The sequence below is a fragment of the Phymastichus coffea genome, unplaced genomic scaffold (genome assembly GCF_024137745.1).
Source record: "Phymastichus coffea isolate CEN01 unplaced genomic scaffold, Cenicafe_Pcof_1.1 PCOF00068, whole genome shotgun sequence".
NCBI lineage: Eukaryota > Metazoa > Arthropoda > Insecta > Hymenoptera > Eulophidae > Phymastichus > Phymastichus coffea.
Genome location: NW_026706879.1, coordinates 1020700 through 1039207, shown reverse-complemented (window position 1 = coordinate 1039207; position 18508 = coordinate 1020700). Strand labels below are relative to the sequence as shown.

The 18508-nt window shown below is 35.4% G+C and overlaps 1 protein-coding gene across 3 annotated transcripts in view; it reads right to left on the bottom strand.

The window, feature by feature from the left end:
• The window catches only part of LOC131667546 (dopamine D2-like receptor), a 183141-nt gene extending 165821 nt beyond the window's left edge, over nt 1-17320 (bottom strand). For 2 of the 3 annotated variants that reach the window (XM_058941024.1, XM_058941026.1), the window contains exons 1-2: nt 15919-17320; nt 5342-6341 (exon numbers count right to left, since the gene is read on the bottom strand). In XM_058941024.1, coding sequence (XP_058797007.1) covers nt 5342-5950 — 609 coding nt within the window. In that variant the 5' untranslated portion in view covers nt 5951-6341; nt 15919-17320. The remainder of the gene's footprint in view (nt 1-5341; nt 6342-15918) is intronic. The other variant, XM_058941025.1, reaches the window with a different exon arrangement.
• Between the last annotated feature and the right edge of the window lie 1188 nt (nt 17321-18508).

Genomic DNA, 18508 nt, shown 5'->3' with positions numbered 1-18508 from the left:
TTTCAAAATATCAAAAAATATTTATTTCAAACGAAAGGCTCGTTGCAGAAAGTAAATACCTTTAATATAGGCTGAAAGCACTAGCATCTTGTGTTTTACTGGTATTAATTTTATTAGCTTTTAAGTATCTCGTTCAGGAGTATTTTTATTGGTCAGCGATAAGTGATTAAGTGATTACTTTCATTAGCTTAAAAGAAAATAGTGAATATCCTTGTTCTCAAATTTCAGTTTTGAAAGTTATAATTTACAACAAACCTTTTTGAATTTTATTTGACATATCGACATTCATTTACATAGAACTGATAACAAGATATTGCAGGCTTCATTTTTTATGATAAAAGTGACAATAAATTATTTTAAAATATAAAAATTTATAAAAAATAACACGTGCATCAAATTTCATGGCAAATTTTATCAAATATTTCATTTATAGTCTTGTTTAATTATATTTGTACAATCTCAACGAATAACGGTTTATTTCACGTAGTATCCACTTATTAGATTCAGCATTAAAATTCAGTGCAAAATAATTATAATCACATTAAATTCTATATTAATAATTGAGTTAACGTTACAAAAAAATATTGATAAAATCATCTGCGTACAATTGCTCGTTTCGCATTTCGCAAAAGTAAATTCCTTTCATTCGACGTTATGGCCATTGATTGTAATAATCAAACTTAATAATGTTCATCAATAGAGTTATCAGCATTATTGGGTTTAAATCTTGTAACCAAGTAAACATAAATGCAAATGATTTATAATTAAATGTGAAATTAGCAGAAAAACAAATAATCCATGATTAACGTTACCGCTTAGGTATAACTCGTATAAAGATGGAGTAACCATGTGCGACATATACTAAGTGGTAGATAAATATTTTAGTTTTCAACAAATAATCAATAAATTCTCAATAGGTGCATTGATAATGAAAAATCATCGCTTAATAAGTATTAATTGCGTGCTCAGACGCAAAAACATACTTATTTCACTCGTAATCACAATCGATCATCTCACAACAAACCGCATATTCTCTCGACCGAAATTCGCATGCAACTAAAAAGCTCACTGATAAATATCTCTCATGTCGAATAAAATGAATAAATATCTTAAGCACGTAACTACTCGCAACTATGGTAGAGCTTCATAAAAGAGCATCATTGATATTATAATTAAGACGGCATAGAGCACCTGTTTTGTGTGATGTATACCCTTAATTTGAGTTCCTTTTCACGTGACATAGATTTCTTTTTTTCTTTTGAATCCTCTCTCTCTCTCTCTCTCTTTCTCTCTCTCTCTCTCTCTCCACATATGTAGCTTTATCTTTTGCTCGTGCGCGCACGCGTGTGCCCATTACGCGTCGAAAGCTTTAATTAACTAATCCGAGCGTTAGACTTTTACACGACCAAGCGCGCGCCCATACTCAACTGAAAGAGAGGACGAGAGAGAGAGAGAGAGATAGAGACAGATAGGGAGATAGATAAAAAAAGAGAGATAGAGAGAGAGAATCCATTCGCGTATAGTCTGCGTTCTAATTAATACGGATTCGACGAGCCGCGACTCTGCCTCGATAAAAACGGCCTACGAGTATATGCCTGAATGCCAGGGTCGTGCCAAGTCGGTTACCGGTTTCACGTCCGACATTAGCGTTGTCACTAATGGCACGGTGCTCACCCGGAAATTCTACTAATGTCATTCACAAACGTTTCGTTCCTTTACAATAATAAATTTGTATTTTAGTCGTTTACTTTTCATTAAAAATTTGAATTCACAATTTTTCAAATTAATAATTTTTGTTATACATTTTTTTACTTTCAATTACGTCGTTTACGTTACATCATTACGATGCAATTTTTAGTCTCACTGCCTTGTGATAGGCAGGTTGGTTTAGTAAAATTTCAGAGTAAAAACAAGATAATTATATAAAATACCAAACTAAGTCGATATCACTAAACTAAGTCGGCATCAGAGATAATCCCGAGTAATACGCTAATTACGCTACTGACTGTGCATAGAAAATAATTAATACCTTTTATATAGAGGTCTATTGATTTAAAAAATGAAATTACATAAGTTAAATATAGTGTACCTTATACGAAAATGTATATTGTATGAAGTTATAAGCGATTGGAAAAGCAAGAGATGTATATATTCTGAAGCTGCCAGATGATTTATGAACAATAAGATGCCAAAAATCAAGAATGTTACTTGAAGGAATTAAGAGCAATACTTATCGCGCATACGACTCAACACGCATTAAACCTTAGAGCATAATGATTCTCGAGGAAAATGTATATGAGCAACCTTCAAATGTGGTAGCTCCTATTAATAATTAAACTATTATTAATAGTCTTGTGGCTTAGTTGACTTAGAGTCTCTGTTTGAATTTCTTAACTAAGTGTAATGTTACCATATCGTCGAGAGAGTAGGTCGTCTATTCTGTTCAGGATATCTTCAACTTCTGGAGATACAAAAAGACTTGTTGTTTGTTTGTTTGATGACTGATGCTTGACAATTGATTAATCTGAATGACATAAGCCTAGCCCTTTAAAACCCGTTTACTGATTAGCTAGCGATATATTTTACGTTGAGTGTGGAATGTTTGAATGCTTCCTGACCGAAGTTGTTTGTCTCTGATACTTTTCTACTTAGACTTACTCATAAATAGTAGCTTTAACATTAGAGGGAAAAAGGTTTGGTTTATTTTCGAAATCTTTATGAGCAATAGATAAGATTGTCTTAATGTTCTTCTTTTTACCTCTATGTGTGTATGTATAAGTGGACGTCTCTGTGCGTGGACAAGTGTGTACATAAAACAAATGTTTGAATACAATTGTTTAAATGATTTCGTTACATTTTGACAGTCTCATCCCTCGAGCGTAATCTTTTTAATAAAACTTGTCCAATAACCTATTATAACCCAATTAATCACTATGCAGAAGCGATCATCTAAAAACTCATAAATTTAGTTAATACGTCAGTGAAGAAATAAAAAATTTTTCAATCTTATCTCACAATGACATATGATCAACTTTTAAATAATTTACTTTTAAATATTTTTTGTCGGTATTCAAAACAATAAGTTATAAATTGTCTAGCAGTTTTAAGTTAATTGCTTGATTACCTTTGACTGATTGAGTAATTGAAGAAAAGATAACAAATAAGAAATGAGCATGTACTACAAATGAGGGTACAATTTATGATGGTAGCTGCGGAGCTACTGATAAAAAATAATTCTCATTATCCGGATCCTCATCCGGTCAATCTAGCCGTGACTCTGAATTGTCGTCAATGCTCCACTTATCAGACAAGACAAACAACTTCGAGGAAAGAGAAAAGTCAGCAAAGAAGTGACGCCCAACAAACTCCCCGCATGCCTTAGACTTCGTTGAGTTAGAGCCTCCTATTTACGACGTCTCATCAATATTTCCCACTGGAGATGCACGCGTTCGACTAAGTATGCTTGTGGCCCTGGCAGTGACAAGTACGAGGAGGGTTGAGAAACTTAAAGGGAGGGTGAGAACCGATATTGCTTCCTATGCTATGTGGCAGCCACTGCGCTGCTGCAAACACCTTCTCTTTCTGCATCTCTTCCTTCTCTCCCTCTCGTTTGTTGTAACGCTTCAGTGACTCCGTAGAGGAGTAGCTTTTAGCCCAGTACAGATATTTCAAGGTTACACGTACATTTTCAAGCTCATCTTTTTTCGCACGAAAGTCAACACATTATTCGTTGGCTCTTTGCCAATACTGAGGCGACTGCACTCGTTTTCTACTATCATCTTTTTCACACTGTTTTCAGTAGTATAAGTCAATATTAGATGATACCAAGGCTTGCGTTTTACGACGCTACAAAAAAAGCCAAGTGATCACTTCGTATTGCATTATTGAATCAACTTTCGACAGTTTCAACTTTTGCCATTGGAACTGTTTATTTTACCTTTTTATTATTACTGTTATTATTACATTAAAAACTATTACTTTAATTGTTTAATACTATAGATTTCCAATAAAAAACACATCAATTACTTTTAAAAGATATTTCCTACGATTTTTGTTTAGGTCTATTAGATCAAATCAAATATTAATAAAGAAAAAAACGGAATTCCCTAAATCATTTAATTTAGAATGTCAAACAGTCGAAATTTAACACCAGTTAAGTATCCCAGTAAGTTTATACCAGTAAGTACCGCAGCGCGAATCGATATTAATTATACGTAGTACAGATAAAATCAAAGTACATTGTTATTCAGTACGCTTATATTTGTCGAATGATCATCAGTATATGATATTGATATAAGTAATTTTTTATGTTTTACTTGTTGATTTAATGTCTATTAAAAGTATTTATGTCTTTGATACAACGATAACACGTAGGAGAATTGTGAATATGAAAATTAAAAATTTTTAATGGAACAAGAACTATTTTAGTTGGAGAATTAAATAAACACATCGTAATTAAATGAAAACAGACTTAATCATATAAGTAAAGCTCGAACTATTGCATAGCATTCATGATCAAGGCTTAACCTGCTTACTCTGTGGGTTCATATAACTAGAACGCGTGTGCATGTGTGTATAATGCAAATAACTGACCGAGGTAGTCCAGTGAATCGAATAAAAATAAGCATGATTCATTAAAGCTATTTGGACAATTTCGGTCGGCTGTCTGTTGATTGCCCCTTCTCTCTCTTTCATGTGCACGTCCTCCTCCTTTCTCACTCACTAGTAGGCATACGAAAATTCGAGTCAAATATATACACAAGCGAGAAAGCATAGAAGCTTGCGCGCGCCAATTTAACAGTGTAACCCTTTATATTTTATACTGTATTGTGATTTTATTTAGATGCTCTTTTTACACTGTTCTCTTCCTCTCTTTCAAATTTCATTGCCCGCTTACAGAAAGCCCGCGTACGATTGGTATTATGCTGTCATTTGGATTTTCAGAAGAATCAAACGGAGTTTTATGACCTGTGAAAACGTTTCAATTCTCGCTCATAGCTATCATAAAATTATATCCATGACGAGGTATACGCCAATGAAAATGCGATTGCAACAGCTCTATATATATGACAGACTAATATCGATTAACTCACGTCAAGCTTTCTCTTAACTGTGAATCATTAAATGCTTATGTTGTTGAGTTTTAGTTGTCGAAGAGTAAGCAAGTTTCGAATAATTCAATTCCAGCATTATTTTCAACGTTTGAAAAGTAGAACTTAAAAACAACAGTTTCGTGCAATATTTTTACAACTCCATTATGAATGAAATGAATTTAAATTTAATTTCATCCTTTTACTCTGTAATTAATATTGACAAATAAAAATAAAAGCGTTTGACTTACCAGAACGTAAACAGCAAAAGGCATGACAACCATGGCGACGAGAAGATCAGCCACTGCAAGACTGACGATAAAGTAATTCGTAACAGTTTGTAACGTTCTTTCCCTACGCACAGCCATAATGACGAGGACATTTCCGAAAATGGTGAGACACGGCACGATCACAAGTATCATGGCCCACCAGTTCTTGGCGTAATCAACTTTGGCACTGGACGCTGCGTCTTCACACTCGCTGTAATTGCCATAAGTGGCGTTAATTGAGCAGCTGACATTGGCGTAACTCGCGTTTAGATCATAATACGAGGTGAGATTGGCAAGAGCACTGTAGTTCAACTTGTTGATGTAGTCGTTGAGATCGTCGAAGACAAATAGATCCGAGAGAGAGCCGTAGCCATCGATCGTTGCCAAACGGTTGCTGTTGTTATTGGCCAGCTGCAACAATGTCTCACTGTCATTGTTGTTGTTCTCGTTGAGCCATCCGAATTCCAAATCGACTAGGCTGCTAGTGACATCCTCGAGACTGTCGCTATCACTGACGTTTTGAAATGCGAGCCTAGGTATCGTCACCGATGCTGCTGCTACTGCTGCTACTTCACTCACCATACTCTCCATCTCTTCGTCTGCAGCAGGCGGGAAATTCGAATTACCGAGGGACGGATCTCATTAGGTTGATGCTTGATTGATCGATCCTCCTGCTGCTTCTGCTGCCGCTTTTGCCGCTGCTGCTGCTGCTGCCTTTAGAGACACTATTGCCTGCTCGTCATCCGATGCCATCTTTTGCTGCCGTTGCGCGAGATGTTTTTCTTCTTTCACTTCTACGCCTTCTGATGAAATCGTCAGTGAGTTGATGGTTTTTTCTCCACTATCACGCCCCCTGTTTCCAGGAAAAAACGCTCATGTGTGGGGCTGCGATGCTCGAGATGGACCAGCGCGATTCTCGAGGATTACTGTCTTTCTCCAACGGAGAACATGTCTAATGCCATCCAACGTCTGATCGATCTACCTGAAACATGACGTAAGAAATTAGATCGACTGATCCTGAGATATTCCGTACAGCTTTCTCTCTCTCTCTCTCTCTTCACATTTAGCTAACTTATTTCTTAAAAATTTTCGTTATTTTAGATAGGAATATTATACTACCCATTTTATAAAATGATAAGATTACGATATCGTATATTATATTTATGAATGATTTTTAAAACTTTTTCATCGTACAATTCATTTGACCAAGTTTAAAATATATTTCAGAAATTAATAATTGAAACTATTAATTGCTTCCAGTCATACCTTTCATTACGAGCAATGAAATTTACAACTTAGAATGAATTGCAAGCTCTCAATCTCAAAACCGTTAAACCAAAGAACTAATGAAGTTACACCAAGCTTGAGCTAACTGTGCAATGCTTTTTCGTTGATTACCGAATTTTTGCGGCAATATATCTAATTTTATTTGAAAAAAGGTTCGATCTATTGTCGTAACTTTTCCCGCCACGATTTATCACTTTAAGTATGTTTGAGGTTTCCGTAGTGCAAAAAAATGTTAACGGTCCAAGAGCCGCGGCCTCGAAATATTACAAAAAAGGAAGGAATACAAAACGTTTAGCTAGCTAGCTTCTCGCTCGTGGAAACTTCATTAAAGGTGCGTCGCGCGACCTCGTTTAAGAGCTCTTTATTTTTTTTATTTCCTCGTAGCCTCTAGCGGACTCGACGTCAGAAAAATTTCCGGATTTCTTTCGAGGTTGCCGCACTGCTACCATCACGTAAAACTCTCAACGGGCTCTATCGATGGGCAGGACTTCGATCAATCGTGACTATGTTCCCGGGAGATCTGATAGCGCATGTCTGGCATTCTCTTTTTTGTAACTATCGAACTATGTGAGAAATCAAGTTAATTTCGGTTATCTGGACTAGCTCAGCCGTTCTTAGCCTTACTCTCTCTATCTATCTACCTAACTATCTATCTATGCATCTAATATTTCATCTAGAAAAATTTTTCTATGAGAGATCCCACGAGCCCTTTTTTAGAATTTTTATAGAAAAAGTTCCAATAGTTCTCTTTATCGCTTGTTACTAAAGTGAACTTTAACCAATTAGATTTAAAATTAATAATTATTTAATAATTGTGAAGACCCATACTACAATACCAAACTAATACAATAATACGTCGCTTACTGCTGCTCACATGATTGTACACCATTTCCGTCGCTTTCATATATCTGTATTGTACATGTATTTTATATCGATCAGGGATTCGATTATAACAGTGACTTGAGAAAATTCCAATGAAGCTCTCAAAATGGTTAAATTATACGTAGATTCAGCAATTTTACTTTACGAGTTTGTCTAGCCGCGTGTGAGCGTTCGTGCGTGTGTGTGGTGAAGGAAGACCTGGATCATGATGAACTATACCATAAGATCAAAAAGGTTTTGAAAAAAAACTATTTCAATACATTTTTTCTTAATAAAAGATATATAAAGTTATAATGCTATTTCACGTGGAAAAATGAAAATTTTTATTAAAGTTTTTTCTATTTGAAGTTTTCAATATTTGATAGAGTTTTGAAATTGCTATTATGACGTGTAGCAGAACTTTGAAAGTCTGAAATACAAACTGTACAACAAGCGAATTTTAACAATTACCTTATTTTTATGAATGTAGTTTTTTAAATCATCATAGAATTATCAATATGAAAAGGTTTTTGAAAAGTAGATCAAACTCTTTGCTATTCTAATTAGTTCATAAAACTAATATTGATATAAGTATCACATTTTGACGCGACAATGTAAATTAATTAATTTTCGAAAACAGTACTCAACCTGATAAATATTTCGTTTGAAGAGCTTGAAATTTAGATCGGGCTTGCTTTTCGTCGTTATTTGATTCATCGAGAGCTGCATATCAAATTTAATAGACGTTGATGTAATTAACCTCCGTAGCGTATTGGTCAACAATCATAGTCAAATGTCAACGAAACTCGAATGAAATCCAGTTATCTCTGAAAAAAAGTTCAACGAAACACTTTTGTTTTATCTAAAAAATACACGTACGAGCTCTACGCTTGTCAAGAATTCGAAAGCAAGTTTTATTTTTTTATGTACGTACAAGGTTTAGAATAAAAAGTACTTTACTGTTTTTGTTTTTAACGTTTGTATCAACTGATTAGTTGTATCAATCATTAATCATAACTGTAATATTTTTATAACAAAATTATGAAAATAAATTTAAGCTTCAGTAGGAATACATATGCATCACACCTATAGCTTATTCGTTGATGTTAATGATTGAAATGGAAACAATAACTAGTATCTACCAGTCACGATCTCTAATTATAAGTAGCAGAAACCACTGAAAGAGCGACCTCAGTCACGTCGTCAATTGAAAGAAATCAATCGCCCGTAATAATTGATAACCTAAATATTCTAGCTAACAGGCTGATAAATATATTTTTTCTATTATCCTCATCTCTTAGGATCAATAATAAAGCTTAGAAATCTCCCAAATCTCTATAATACTATAGAAACAAATATCCGTTATACATGCAAAGAAAAATCCGTTTATATAAATCAGTCCCCTACGCACGTGCGTAATAAAAATCGGAACTTTTCTCGTTCTCTAAACAAATTCAGAAAAGTCGAAGCCAGTTTTGCGCATTTCCAAATTACTAAAGCTCCAAATGCTCACACATACATAGACACCATACATACCGAAACTCGTCTGTCAACCCTCGTTTTTCCATTCTCTTCCTTTTTCCTTACTGCCATTCTCTTTTTCTCTCCTTCGCATTTTTATTATTTTCGCCACTCCCAGCCAGTCTTACTTTGAATTCCAAATCAGTCGTCTCCGCTCAATGAGTAACTTCCTTCATTTCTCGAATCGAACACTTCGGTCTGAATAACGTTTCTCAACCAATGCTAACCTTTTCGGATTAATTCGGTGCGCAGACCTATATTTCAGTTCGAATGTTCAAACATATTTTTCTTTTTCATTCATTATACGTCTTCCGATATAATACTTGTGGCACGCGCTATCATTGCGTCTTCTACAGTACTCTCAACAAACTGAGAGTCGTAATCACTTATCGAGATATTGAACGACATACAGAAGTCTATACCACTCGACTTTTTCTAATAATATGTGTTGTTGTTCGACTTGAGTTAATTGAGTTAATTATTGTTAAAGTCAATTTGTATAGATAAATGCAATGAACGTATGCTGACTTTTTTGTCATTGAGCTTGTGAGTCTATAGAAAGTTTCTATTTTCATTTTTTAACATTTGAGAACTAGACTAACTAAATAATACATACTTGGATATTAATTTTTCTAATTTACATCATTTGAGTCGAATGGTGATATTAGATGCTTTCAAAAGATAGTCGACAGTTTTTTGATGAACGGAAAAACATGTTACAAGTGACATTTTCTTTTTCAATCATTTTGCTGCTTTAACGTTGAAATGCCAAGCAAAGCCTGATTTATTGTGGTAGTTGGAGGAAGTATTCGCAAGAAAACTATTTTTCGACTCCGTATCGATTTGAGCTTTCAAAGTGGACCAAAAAAAATTGATCTCTTCTGGTAGATCAAAAAACTTTAAAATTTCTCTCTCTCCCTCTCTCTCTCTCTCTCTCTCTCTCTCTCTCTCTCTCTCTCTCTCTCTCTCTCTCTCTCTCTTTCTCAAGTTTCTTCCGAAGTTGGTTTAATCAAATTTACTCTTGAAAAATGGACCAACTCAATTTACTTTTTCTATGGAAATCAAAATGCAAAGAAGCAATATCTCGATAATTTACCGAAATCACTCAGGAAATTTATTCTTAAATAAATTAATAATTAACATATTTATTGATAGCTTTCAATTTTGTCAACACTGCGTATATTATTTTTTCTCAAACTGAAAACTTTGAAGAGGAGAAATCTACTATTACCATCGTTATTTGTAACCTGATATTGAAATCCCAAGTATTCATTTTCAGTTAGAAGCTTAATAAGAAAAAAAGATAGAAGCTTGAGCGATGAAAAAACGCGGAAGACATTTACGGTATCAAATACACATGTACAGTTACACATATATAGGTAGAAAAGAAAGCTTTTCCGTAACCTAAACGGCTTTTCTCGAAGTTTCAGGTCGTGTGCGTGAATACACACACACGCGCATACACGCGCGCGCACATAGACCGCAAAAAAGCGAGAGGAAGGCTTTTACACGAGCACTTTAATGGATGTTTTTTATGTGAGAACCGGTTTGTTAAATAGTTTCACTACGACAAATCTTTGTTTTTGTTCTTTCTCGTTGGCGTCAAGTGTCGATAAATCCCCCTTCCCTTCCAGTGTGAAAAATCAGCTTTCTAATCGAAACCGATTAATGACAGATTACTTGCGCATCGTATTTGACGTAAACGGTAAATCTATTTACGCCATTCACATACTTAACTCACAAATAGAAGCACCATGAACGAGTATGCATGTGCTCTCGCGACTGCAAAATTTTATGAACTCATAAATATATTAGTATTCGCGGGAGTTGGGATATACACTGGGAATTCGAGAGTACACTTTACTGAATTGAATATCAAAAAGTTAATACTTCTCTGATCATTTGTAAAATCAACACTTTCGACGCTGATCGATCGGGTTTTTCACTGAGTTTATCATCGTATCGTTAATTTTATGAGCACGATATTTTATGCCATACTTATGACGATACTATGTAAGGCCATATATTGATTGTTTCGATACCCTTTCTCTCGATATGGCAATAATTATACCTTCTTATCTAGTCTATATACTTTTAGGATTCCAGCAAAATACACATGAATTGGTCTGATCAGTAGTTCATAATAGCGGGGTTCAACGTCTACACCTAAGAACTGTATACGAATTAATGGAACACTGTTTTTCAAAATTGTTTTATCTTACACCGCAATTTGTAATTGAAAACGTAAAATTAAACAATTATTTTAAAAAATTACTTTATAACAGTCAATGAACTTGACAATCAATACTGTTACATGTATTTATTAGAAATAGTACACATAGAATTTTCTAAACGATGAATAAAACTAACACGGTGAACGGAGTAAAGTAATCTGTTCATTTACGCGACAGGGACATTAAAATATATGACACATTTCTGAAAAGTCGCAATCATCAGCTACTTGTGATAAATGACTGCAAAAGTACACGCCAGCATATCAGCTGCGCAGCGATAGTAAAGTAAATTCCAAGCTCTGAAAAGGAAAGTCAAATGGCTGGTTGATGAATGCGGCAAAAACGAGTCAAGTCAAATATATGTATGTGTGTGTGTGTGTGTGTGTGTGTGTGTGTGTAGGTGGGTGGGTGGGTGTGTGTGTGTGTGAAGCTAGAGAAAACGTAAAGCGTCGTTGCGTGGCATTTCGCTGTAGCCAATCCAACGACGACAACTGAGATTAATACTATAGTGAATTATCTAATTAATTACCGGAAATTAACAAAAAGCCAAACTAATTGTGCTTTTTCATTCTTTTCAACGCCTATATCTCATTCCCTCTTTTTACTCCTTCGTTATCTCTTTTTACTCTCTCGTCTCTCTCGCAACTTCCTTGATGACCCTTTTCTGCTAGTACTTGGCATTTCTTATGGGCAAGTGACGCTGAGTCGCTTTTATTTATGGGCCTCTTCAAGACCGCGCCAGCCCCAAAATTGCCTAAATCGTCTGAAATTGACGCAAGCCTCGTCCTATACATACATGTATGTATACTCATGCTTAGATATATGTATACGTACTGTTGTAGGTCCTTTGATGAACAACATAATCTTAAGTGCCAAAAGCTATTAACTCGTTTTATCTCACGTTTTATCGCAACGTAACTAATATAAAAAATTAAAGAGATATTTACATATATGTACAGAGCATCCCAAACTTTTTCATTTAGATTATGTATGACAATATTGTAACAAAACTTCGCTAGTGTTGTATTGAATTGAAGAAAGACATGAAAACGTACGAAAATTCTGATTTCTTATAGATAGTGGAGAAAATGTATTTACATTACTGTAAATGCAACATATGTACATGTGTAGCCACTAACATGGGCGTCTGTAAAAGATGATATCATGATGAAATCAGATTCAAAGACGGTAATTTATGTTTAGTATTTCTTGAAAAAGTGGATGATGAAGTTTAAACATTCATTTCAATCAGTAAAATTAACAAATTAGTCATAAATCATACAAGAAAACTGAACACTTTATCGTTAGAATAATCGTCAGAATAATCGTAACCATTTTGAATAACGTCAAACAGCATAGCCAGCGAGCAGCTCTGCTTCATTTATTCTGTTAAAGCGGATAACTTTTGTAAATGTTTGCGAAACATTCTTCAAAGCACGTACAGACGCACAGACACCGAAAGCACAGGTGGATCTAACGCGTGCATTCCGTCTGCACACTCGGACTAATTCCCAAAGCTCCAGAAGCATGTTCTGGCGTAAGCAGTGGCTTGGAATTCGGTACATATTAGCCGCCGCGTGCGGCTCGCACAAGTTACACCTTCGGTTGAACAAGCGAATTCTATTACCAGTGGCATTCTCATCTGTAGCATCGAAGTTGCTCTCGGGGTCAACACGAGTATCTGTCGGAAATCGGGAATGCCTTAGGGTACTTGCCACATAGCAATTAATTACTCGCGCAAATTTCAAGAGCCTACGCGCGCGCGGTCGCGGTAGCTAGCGGCAAAACACGCGGGTCCGTCGCTTACCGAGAATGCGAACGGCGTTGATAAACTTTCGGTATGAACGCCAGCTTTCAGATATCCTATTTTATCGACTTGCATGCATATTTGCTTGCTTTTAACATACCTAGCGGAATTCTTTGTGATGCACAAACAATACAAGCTTACACCCCGATTTTTACGGCTAATTTTTGTCAACGAAGATCGACATTTACATCAATATTATCGCATTTTATCGATTTTTTTCCTTTTTGTTGCAGAAAGGTTAATACTAACATGAAAAATAAAATTCATAATTAAGCGGTTCGCTGCTACATTTTGCTTGCATCGAGAACGGTCAAATGAAACTGTTGATGAACTGAGAATTTGTAATTGTAACGATTAGAAATGACCATCCAGTGTACAACAATCAAAAATATCATTATTCCATAATTAAAAAACAAATTTTTCAAGTTAGCAATGAAGTCCGTTAACTTTGCTATCTACACAGTTTTTTTTATATATAATATTCAGAAGTAACAGCAATTTCGCAAAAACGACATGAAAAATAATATATTTACTGTCAGATACAGACACTTTTATCTACACGACAAGAACTATATTTTTCAGATCGAGAATTGAAAACTTGAAGACTTTGCAGCTAGAAGATTGAACAAGTTATTTAGTTATAAAGTCTTTGCAAACATAACAGATAATCAACGTCCTTGAAGAAAGTATAAGCTCTCGGAGCATAAGATATATAAATTCGTCAGAAACAAAAACTTTTTGCAAAAGAATAACAAAAAAAAAAGGAATTTTCAGGAGCCGGCAATTGAATGTTTAAAAACTCATACATAATCCAGTCAGCTAGAAAAACTTAACTATGCGACACGACGCCAGTCAAAACTACCTTGGATTACATAATTTATGTCCTCAGTACGAGAACAAAGTTATTAAAAAAAGTAGAAGTTCTAAAAAGTGCAAAAAAAGGCGCACAAGCCGTCTTGGGAAGTAAAACTCATGTTGCAAGCTCGCAGACAGTTCAAGTCCATGGCTCATCTGAGTGGTGCACACGGATAGCTAGTTGCGCCTTTCGATCGCTCTTTAATTATCGCCAGCCACGAGCGGCGCGTACGGTCAACTTAGCAATTCAAATTGCCATCTGTGCATACTTGACTCGGATACGTACCCAACCTGTGCGTGAAAGCTCACCCCGTCTGCTAAGTTTTGCCGCCCTACAAGACGTTGGACCCGCGTATAACCAACTTTTCTCGGAAACGGATATGAAACATATGCGGGACATTTATTTGAAATATCATTTTTTTCTGCTATACTACCATTCTTATTCTTTTGAGTGATTGTTTGAAGTATATAGAAAACTTGAGCTTTCCCCTGCACACTTTTCTTTGTTGAGTAACTTTCAAATTCCCTGATGGCTTATAAGTAGCAGCCTACGATGACGTACTTTTTCTGAAGTTTTGTTTTTATAGTTTTGTGAGGCTTAAATCAGCACTTAAATATCGCTTATCCGTGACTTAAGTAGTTTATTTTTACACTGAGCTTAGAACTCTCGTTGACGCTCAGGCGTTAATCGCACAGTGCAAAAGTTAAGACATACTTTGAGAAAACGCAAGTGCTGAATTAAGTTCGGCAATATTATAAAATAACGTACGATACTTGTGACCTGAATTTTCCATCGTTGTATGATATGATTATTACTAATATTACGCTATAAAATAGTAAGTTACTTAAGCCTATTAGGACATTGTAATATATTGTAATTAAATTATTATTACGGTATAATTAAATCATATCTTGAGTACAAAAACCATCATTACGATTTATTAAGTGTGAAGTATGTCTTTACAATTTTGAAAATTTCTAATGTTAATTCAGATTAGTTGTTTTGTCAAATTTACCAGTGAATACATGCTGAATCCGAATATTGAAATAGCTCGAAATACAATGGATAATGAATTATTACATATCAATCGTTTGAAATGTATTAAATTTCAGAAACTAGAAATGTAATGCAATATCACAAATATTAATAATGTCCGAGATTTAATATTAACTAGGGATATAAGAAACATATGTACATTATTTTTTTTTCTTTTTACATGAGTATCAGATTCTAATTTTTAATTGTTGCATATGGTTATTAGAAATATGTGACTTTTTATAAACATTAATAGAATATTAAACATATAATTTTTCCTAAATATATAGTAGAAATACTTCAAATAAGATATTGATTAAAATTATAATCAATCGAAGTTTGTGAACCGGTGTTAATAAATATTAAATTTGATGATGAGTTTTCACTCTGATAATAAATTTATGCAGACCCACAGTGTTATTGAGAAAGTTAGTTCTTATTTATTGCTGACGTCAGTTGTATACACGAAGTGAATGTTAGACTAGGAATATCCCATAAAATTAATGTACACTCTGTTTCGAAACTTATTCTCAAGATCAGCTACAATTTGGCTGATTAAGAAGGAAACTTCAAACTTGGTTCAAAACGCTTGCATAAATAAGGTCAACTCTTGACTCCGAGATTTGATTACCATACAAAACAAAACTTTTGAGATTTCTATTCAATTGATAAACTGTCGACGAAAGAAAAAAAATCAAGACTGAACTGAAATCCCATGATAAAAAAGGAGAAGGTGTCGGAATTGTTGTTACGTATCGAATGGTCCCGTCCAAAAAATTGGTTACATTATGGACATCGAAACATCGAAAAGCTACATACATGAAAAATGAGGGAGCTCTAGCTTAATGAAGAAAAAAAAGAGGAGGAGCGCGCGAGAGCAAGCGACACGCTGGCAAAGACGCGATAATGCGCTAGCTAATTGAAACTCATGACGATGGAAAAATGGCATTATACTCACATTATGAGGGAGGCTGAGTTCCGCCACCGCCGGTAGGATCAAAGCGTGGGCGTGCTCTCCTGGAAAACACGCGAGCTTTCCCTTTCTCCCTGGTCCACGCTCTCTCTCTCTCTCTCTCTTTCTCTCTCTTAATTGAAGCGTCCCACTAATTTAGCACTTTCTCGCTTGAGTTGCCACTCCATCGATCCATCCGAGGCACCTCTTCGCGCTAAACGCCTTATTTCATTCGTGCACGCAGAGCCTCTTTTCCTCCGTGTGAGCGTCATCTCAGATCTTCTTCATTCGCGCTGCCACTTTCTTCCTATATACCTATATGCACACACAAAGCCCTCTCTCACTCTGTTAACCAAGTTTTTCGTCTGTGTGATGCTTAAACACTGATGGATGCTGCACTACATTTAAGTCATTTGCGCTTTCTGCACTCTCTCTCTCTCTCTCTCTATCTTGACGTCAACCGTGATTTACAAGACAGCACTCTCTCTCTGCTACTTTCTTTCTCGTTTCCCGAATGAAAGGAAATTCACCGGGTGGAGACTATTATCCTTGAAGTGTTATGTTAACACCGTCAACCAGCGCAAGCGCTCCAGTCTTCTTCTTGTCTTGTTTGTTTAGATTTTGGTTTCTTCAACCGCTACTCTATTTGACTCTCTTAAACTGTTCATGCTGTTCTTTTATTCGAACATTAACTTCTCGCCTGATCACTTCTTAAAATGTCACCACATTTCTTTGCTATTTCTACAAACTACTTTTCGATTACTTCATTGTCACTACTCAACCAACTTTTTATACTTCGATTAATTTGACCTTTGAAATGTTTTCTAATGAGAGCGAAATTTCAAAGCAGACATATTTTTGTTGTCATTTCTCATTCGTTATCCCGAGACTCTCCACGCATAACCAATATTTCACTGTAGTAGCCCCTGCTCTCGTTCGATTTTGGTTTGTTTTTACCTTTCTGTTTCTGTTTTATGTTCAAACTAATTGAAATCGCCGAGATAAATGCTGAGTTAGCGTAACGTAAACAAAAATCCCCGCGACGTATGGCAAATTTAATATGAATCTGTGCGCGCGCACTCTCGGGCATTCATCCAGATAGGATAGGAGGTATATCCGGCGAGGGTTCTGACTGAATGATAAGCGGCATAATTGAGTAAATGCAAGTTTGCATTGCATTGGTCAAGGAGAGAGAGAGAGAATAAGACAGAAAAAAAAGTGAATAGGTGCTGTCGACCGTAAGTACAATGAAGCAGAGAGCGCAAGCTCGAAATCACAATTGCACAAGCGTCCTCATGGTACCTCGGTCAATGCGTATGTGTTTATCTCTCTTTTCCGTCCGGTGCGTGATTGGCGTGGAGAGCACGCGCGCACACGCGTCTCCGACTCGTCTTCTCTCACTACTCGCTCGTCGGTGAACGAACGACGACTACTGCCCGCCGCTTGCTTGCGCACCCGATACTCGCTCTCGTCAAAGCTTCACGTTGCCAGAGGGCGCGCGTGCCAAACAGCCCCTCTCAAATTCTCTTGCAAACAGCATAGAAAAGAATTTCTTGCGTGAGTAGACGATGAAAGCAAAAATCTCCCGTATCATTACTGCACGCAGTTAGGGTGTTCTTTTTCCTTACACACACCCTCTCTCTCTCTCTCTCTCTCTCTCTCTCTCTCTCTCTCTCTCTCTCTCTAGGCCTCGGTTTTATGCTTAGCCACTGAAATTGATGATTTGTGGTTACATGAGATGGGTCTTTTTCTTTTTCATTCATTGCTTGTCCTGTGATCAGTGCTTCTTACTTTGAATTCGATTACTTTCGGTCATGCAGTGATTGCTCGTAATTGGAAAAATGAAATTCAATGCCTGTTATCGACGGAAATAGATTTTCAAAGAGAAGCAGCTTAATATTAAGTGAATTAATAAGTAATTTGAACAATTCTCATATTTTACTAGTTCAAAATTTTCTCACACACAGCGTCTATAAATAATTACTATTTTCAAAATATATTACCAACCAAGCAATAAATAATAATTTTTTTCTTCACTTTCTGAGCGAAATATCAAAGTGAACACTTATGTCAAATTCAGATTTACGTTTCAATACTTCTACCGACAAAATAATACGTAAATTGTTGTAGTGATGATAATCATACGTAATCTTTTAAAAATTTCTATGAATAATTATTTGGAGTTTCATAAGACAGAAAACATATATTTTTAATATTTCACATAAAATACCATGCTTTCGAAAATTCGGACATACTCGAAACTTCAAGCGAATATAATCGTATACTTTAAAGTAATTATATATGCAATATATATGATAGATCTACCTGATTAAACATCAGAAAAGTGATATAGAAAATGAACAAGATTAAATATTTTACGAAGTTAAGTCATACACATTATAACATAGCGTACTGATAACGCTTTATATGGTATCCATTGTTATTTTGCAGTAATTTATAAGATATATCTTTTCAAATACCTTCCAATAAATTGCATTGAAACGCACTTATCGGTTTGTCATTCGCGGTACCATATACATACAAGCAGAAGTTATACTTACAACACAGTATTCAGTTATTATGCTATTAATTAAAC